General features: G+C 41.4%; 1 protein-coding gene across 2 annotated transcripts in view; it reads left to right on the top strand.

Moving 5' to 3' along the window:
• The first annotated feature begins 141 nt into the window (after positions 1-141).
• Positions 142-6,674, top strand: part of rrp12 (ribosomal RNA processing 12 homolog) — a 24,165-nt gene continuing 17,632 nt past the window's right edge. For both annotated transcript variants that reach the window (XR_008573617.1, XM_054798466.1), the window contains exons 1-13: positions 142-335; positions 979-1,208; positions 1,299-1,382; positions 3,440-3,516; positions 3,609-3,714; positions 3,783-3,899; positions 3,981-4,119; positions 4,194-4,321; positions 4,611-4,709; positions 4,780-4,871; positions 4,957-5,068; positions 6,342-6,442; positions 6,551-6,665. Coding sequence is in view for 1 of the 2 variants with exons in the window: in XM_054798466.1 (XP_054654441.1) it covers positions 197-335; positions 979-1,208; positions 1,299-1,382; positions 3,440-3,516; positions 3,609-3,714; positions 3,783-3,899; positions 3,981-4,119; positions 4,194-4,321; positions 4,611-4,709; positions 4,780-4,871; positions 4,957-5,068; positions 6,342-6,442; positions 6,551-6,665 (1,539 nt within the window). In the remaining variant the exon portion in view is untranslated. The remainder of the gene's footprint in view (positions 336-978; positions 1,209-1,298; positions 1,383-3,439; positions 3,517-3,608; positions 3,715-3,782; positions 3,900-3,980; positions 4,120-4,193; positions 4,322-4,610; positions 4,710-4,779; positions 4,872-4,956; positions 5,069-6,341; positions 6,443-6,550; positions 6,666-6,674) is intronic.

The following is a 6,674-nucleotide window of genomic DNA, read 5'->3' as shown; positions in this document are numbered from 1 at the left end:
ACTAGAAAAAAATAGGAGTAAATAAAACGAGACCGAACTCTGGAGGTTTTGTGTTTTATTTTGAGCTAGACAGCGACCCCTGCTGGCAAAGCTTCCTAATAAAAACGTGACGTCATCAATTGAGCGACAGCGTCACCTGGAGCCTGCGTGTACACACACACAGCAGGGGAAGCGTGGTTAATTTCTACCCGCTAAAATGGTTAAATCTGGGAAACTTCGATCCGGGACGGGCTCTAAACTCAAACGATGGAAGAAAGGACACAGCAGCGACTCCAACCCGCAGACGAGTCGACATCGACAGGCTGCTAAAAGTCGCTTTTTTAGCCGACCCTCGGGTAAGCTGCAATGTTGCACGTGGAAATGACTGGGGATGGGCTAACTTGAGCTAACCCTAGCCAGTTAGCGTCACTTTTTAGTGAACAAAACTCCAGAAATGTCATAAAGTAGTTGAGGTTTCGTTACTTTTATAGACGAATGTTATACTATGACGAACATATCGTATAATTTCAACGGTCACAGGCCATAACTTTAGGTACACATCAGTTTGACAAGAGTAGACTTGTGTAAGGTGACAAATAACAATGACTAGTAAAGACACGTACACAATTTAAACGCATTATGTTCATGTGTTATTAGTGTGTATATGTAAAGGATGAATCTTGATACAGCTCTTGTATAATATTGGAGTATGCAGCTGTACCTAATGTTATGGCTGATGAGTGTAAGACTGCAGTCACTCATCAGTCGGGTTGTTTACTTTCTTTGTGAAGAGTATAGTTATTTATATGTAAATGTATATGTAAAAAATCTATCATTGAAAACTATTGTATTTCCTTTCAGTATTGGTATTACGCAAGTTGCATGGCAGTGTCATGTTTGTCTATGCAGACTACAAACATGTACATTTTTTGTTTTTATTAGTTGTGTTTATTCCACTTAAATATATGCATGTCTTGTTTTGTTTCCCCTCCATGGCAGAAAAAAGTGACCTGACAGTAGATGCTCTAAAACTGCACAATGAGCTACAGACAGGTCCGTTGGAGGTCAGCACAGACAGGCAGAAGGATGCGTGCATGGAAGACGAGCCGGATCAGGCGTTCTCAGACAGAACGTCGGGCACCTTCCTTAGCGGCCTGTCTGATTGCTCCAACTTGACCTTTAGGAAGGTGCAGCGATTCTGGGAGTCCAACTCGGCTGCTCACAAAGAGGTAGGGCGATGTTATGATGTGTCACACTGTGGAGGTTTGCAAAATGTTTCTTATTGTGGGGAAATAACAATGTCTCAATGTGCCTTGCAGATTTGTGCAGTGTTGGCAGCTGTAACTGAGGTGATTCGCAGTCAGGGAGGGAAGGAGACAGAAACAGAGTACTTTGCTGCTTTGGTAAAGTGTGCTGATTTTTCCATGACTTTGTATACTGTATTGATCTGAATATACGACGAGCCTGAAATTAGAAAATGCATGATTGTATTGTGAAATGACAGTGTGTTCCAAAATGGTGGTTACAATGGAAGTTAATGGGACTGTTTTGTCCTGTTGGCACCTCAAATGGTTGTAAATTAAGAATCTGACACTGCAAAAAATAACAGCATCAAAATTAGTTTTTTTTTTTTTTACAAATATGTGTATTTAGGCCTGTTATTTGAAATATATCCCCAGTCTCCTATCATTTACTATAAAGAAAATAACTTGTGTATTTTTGAAAATAACAGCAACAACATAATTAAGTCAAATGGGTATTTAAAAAGTTCAAATAATTTACATACAGTTATTTGGTATTTTTGATTAGGACTGAAGTTGATTGAAAGTTTTGAGCACAAAATGTTGAAAAAATATGAATCAGTTATGTTTTTATAGCAGTTCTTGTGAGAAGCTTTTTTTTGTCCCTACTTGACCTCAAAGCTTAGTACATTAAAGGGACCCCAGTGGGTTAAAGTACCATTTTATCACCTCTTCTCATGTTTGCTAACTTGCCTAACCTTTGAAAGGTTTTTTTTTTCCCTTTTTGTCACAGCTGCACCTGTCCAGTTTACGTGTGTGTGTATGTTTGTGTTTGAGTGTGAGTGACAGGAAGAAAAGCTCTGATTCGCCTGGGGAGAAGTCATTTGGCACCATCCATTGGTTGCATGTTTGTAGACCATCGCTAGCCACCAGTCAGTGTTTGGGACTTTTCTAGTTGATCATGAGAATATTAGAAAAAACATTTATTATTACATCAGTGCCCTCCCCTCCCGGAGATTGACCAACAGGCACACATTTTAACCACTGAACATGCCTGTATGCCTCGCTGTCCTCCAGGCACGCAACCCCGCAAGTACGCCTGCAACTAATGGTTATTTTAACAACTGATTAAAAGGTTGATTATTTTTTGGATTAATCAATGAATCGTATTAAAAAAGCAACACATTTTTAATTTCTGTCTGTTAGCAGCAATGCCTTTAAGAATGCATGAGTGGACTTTTTGCCTGCCCAAAATCATAGCAAAGAGGGCGAGGAAAAGGATTTTCTATGACACCAAAAATGAAGTAGAGAAGTATAAACACCAGAGGTGCAACGATACACAACATTCACGGTTCAGTTCGATACGTTTGTGTTGCGGTTCGCTATTTTTTTCGATACAAAAAAATAAATTACCTTGCCTTTTTAAATTTTAATTTCATTGAAATTGCCAACATTTTTCTCATTTTTCAACATTTTCAGCATGGTATGAATGCCGGAGGCAGAGCTCAGTGGCTCTGTGCATGACAATGGAACCAGAGTAGTAGTATCACAGATGCACTGAACGGCGCCAGAAGTTGATAAAATAAATATGAAACTGCATATTGTTCGATACAGGGGTCACGGTGCGGTACACGTGTATTGAACGGTTTGATACAGATATACATATTGTTACAATCCTAATAAACACTCAACTGACAACCCTCACCAACACTCTACTGCAACTCATCGAGTCATTGGCACACACTGCTACAGTACATGTGCATCACCATGAAATAAATAAGAAATAACATAAATAAACTTTAGGAGCAGGCTTTGCGTTTGGCATTGGCTCGTCTGCTCTGGGGGGGGGGGGCGGTGCCTTGTTTGATGGTCAAGTTGTGAAGCACATGGCGAGATGATATGGCCTGTGCTGGACGGGAACATCCATAGCTATTTGTAGTTTCAATGTTCTACCACTAGGTTTTGCGTTTCCGCAGGGTAAGAGTTGTGTATAAATGTACGCATTTTCCAACATAAATCCCATACTTTGCGTGGGAATGTTCTTACGCACGCTCTACGCACAAATCCCTGCAGTGGTTTGCTTTGCAAAAATGTTGATGGCTCTTTTCCAAAGTCAGAGCTGATGTGTGTGACGATCTTGTTTTGCGTGAAACACAAAGATAATAGGTCTGCTTTCATAATTTATGCAGTATGTGAAAGTGTAGCGTGTGTTTTTCCAGATGACCACTTTGGAGGTGGTGGATTCACCTGAGTCGCAGGCTGCAGTGGCCTACCTCCTCAACCTCACCATGAAAAGGTTGGGCAAGTACTTTACCACAAATTGACACATTCACTTAAAGTTCTTGAAGATTGTGAATAACAAACATGTCCGTGATTTGTTCCTCTCAGGGTTCCCGCTCCGGTGCTCATGTCCAAGTTCTCAGACACCACCAAGGCTCTGATGGACGTCATGTCCCAACAGACCACATCTGAAACCGGCTCAGCTCTCAGATGGGTGAATACTGTTTTTTCTTTTTTTTTTTCATTGTTCACATCAGAGTTTGATTGTCTTGTTGTTCTTAGATTCTGTCATGCTTGGCTACTCTACTGAGGAAACAAGACGTGGCTGTGTGGGCGTACCCGTCCACCCTTCAGGCTTACCACGGCCTGCTCAGCTTCACCGTGCACAGCAAACCTAAGGTCAGCTCATTATTGTTGTTTGAAGTAGGGAATGGTGAAATACAGGCTTTAAATGGTGTATCAAATGTCTACTCTGAATAGATCCGTAAGGCAGCACAGCAGGGAGTGTGCTCCATCCTCCGAGGGAGTGACTTCCTGTTTGCAGACAAAGGTCCCACCCATCACCCTGCATCAGCGACCACAGCCAAGTTCTGCATCAAGGAGATGGAGCAGGCAGGAGGTAGGCTACCGCTACCTGTTTTCACCTTGTAATCAAGGTTGCAGTACTATTTGAACAGTTTTTGTTTTGTGCAGGCAGCAGAGAGGACACCACCACGCTCCATGTACTGGGCCTCCTGAAGGAGCTGGTGCCGACGTTCCCGCTCGGAGCCATCAAGTCGTGTTGTGAGACACTGCTGCGAGTGATGACGCTCAGCCACGTGGTGAGAACATTATCCAGCACCAATAGCGACACGCACTTACCATTTCAGTAGTAAGCCACGCTTGCAGAAAACAGTAAAATCAGTGAAACTTTGCTAGATGGTTTGAATAGGACAAACAATTAGAAAAATTCAAAAACCATTAGTCATGAACATACTGTAGACATGAGTGATTCCTGTCTCACGTTTATTTGTAATGGTCCTTCTTTGAAATCCTAATAGTTTGTTTTGCCCAAACGTGTATGCAATATTGTCTTCACGTTAGAAGGTGATAATTGCTGTTTGTGTGTAGTTGGTGACCGCCAGCGCCATGCAGACCTTCCATAAACTCTTCAGTGCAAAGCCGGGTGCCTACAGCTTGTCACCTGAACTCAATGCACAGATCATCACAGTAAGGCAGCGCCAACATGGCAGTATTTTTGTGGAATGAAACATAATTTATAATTGTCATTTATCTACAGGCTTTGTATGACTACCTGCCCAGTGAGGGTGATCTACAGCCTCTGTTGGCCTGGCTGGCTGTCATGGAGAAGGCACACGTTCACTTAGCAAGGTAGGCACATTTACATTATGGAATTTGGCTGTAGTTTTAAGCTGTATTTTTTTTTTTTTTGTTCAAATGAGTGTGTCATGTGTAGTCTGCAGAGTTCCTTGAGTCTGGGCCACCTCCCTCGCCTGTTCTCTGCCGCCATGTCGTGCCTGTTGTCGCCTCACACACAGGTGGTGTCTGCGGCCGCCAGCACACTCAAGGTAAAGTAAAATACATTCATTGATGGAGGGTCATCCCACAAGCCACTTCACAGAAAACAGTAGCTGTAACCACTCCTGCTGCATTCACGGCTTCAGGGAAAATCCCACTTTCTGGTCAAACGTGACAACTCCAATCAGCTAATCTTCGCTTTGCTTAGATCCTTAGATAATTTGGATGTCATCAGTCCTGACAACATAATGTGTCATCGTGTAAGGAAGCATGACTGATTATTTTTAAAATCTAACTTGCATGCACAGAAAATATGGTGTTAAACAACAATTTTCATGCAAAACTGGCTTTGTTAAATTATATATTACATAGCTTATTTTGATGACTTTTAGTGCCTCTCTGTGTGCAGCCATTGTTGTGTGGCAATTACAGAGTACCGTCTGTTACTGAATAAGTGCATCGGCTTGTGAGCAGGAACTTCCACTTCTTTGCCAGAAGTTTGTAAAGTTTTTGAGATTTCAGCACATAAAACACAGTTATGATTTATTAATGTTTCTAATATTATGAATAAATTTACTATATTATTTCAATATTAACATATGTTATTATTTTTTAATTATTACAATTCAGTTCTATATGGTTCCACTGCTACTCCCTATTTCAGTTGCAAATCACTGTCAGTTCCTTGTCCATTAATGGAAAACTGCACTTTTTGGAATTTTGCTCATCATCCACAATCCATATGTGAGACTTGAACACACACATCCTTCTCCTTTCTGTGCATTGTAAAGATATAAAAACGGCTAAAAAGAGGCAGGTAAAAATGCACATAATAGGACGCATCTATTCCGCCTGTAAAGCCTTCTGGAAAAAAACTGCCAGCAACGCTCCATTTACATAATTAGAACTGGATATTAACCAAGCTACAGTGGCATTGTTATTATTATTGTTATTAACATTGTTACGCCGAAGAACTCCTTTACTGATGTAGTGACACCTCTCCACACCACACTGGCTGGCTACTAGCTTCACAACACACTCGCTCGTAGTGCCGCAATCACAATGTGTCAGGTTACGATCAAAAGGTAACGCTACATATTGGAGTAGCTGCCACTGCTGAACATTTGAACATTTCAAAATTTTCTTTTCTTCTCACACCTGTTTACATCCAATTTACTCATTGGCATACCATGGGCATGTAAAATTGCATAACCCTGCGGGGACAAAATGCATGCCATTGTAAATTGGCTTAACCAATCAGACTTGATGTTGTAGCTTTATGAAGGAAATGCGGCCTTAAAATGATGATGCATTTATCTTCAGGTGCTGTTGACAGAGTGTGTGGGTCCTCACATGGAGGAAATTGGTATGGTCACTGCCACGGCGTCTGTAGGGAACCCCTCCTACATCTGCAAAATGTTTCGGTAGGTCTTCAGGGTCAAGCTGGTGTCATATATATAGTTTTTAAAATTCAATTTCTTATAATTGCAGGCTAAATTGTGAAGTTAATACCTGCATGTGTGTTGTTACAGTATTATCGAAGAAGGGTTGTCCTATCGCTTCCATGCTTCCTGGCCATTTGTTTTGCAAATACTAGGTTGCTTTTACAAGGTTGCAGGGAAACAGGCACACCCCATCATGACTAAGGTATCGCAG

This window comes from Dunckerocampus dactyliophorus, chromosome 14 (assembly GCF_027744805.1).
Source record: "Dunckerocampus dactyliophorus isolate RoL2022-P2 chromosome 14, RoL_Ddac_1.1, whole genome shotgun sequence".
NCBI lineage: Eukaryota > Metazoa > Chordata > Actinopteri > Syngnathiformes > Syngnathidae > Dunckerocampus > Dunckerocampus dactyliophorus.
This window is presented reverse-complemented; position numbering and strand designations above follow the sequence as displayed.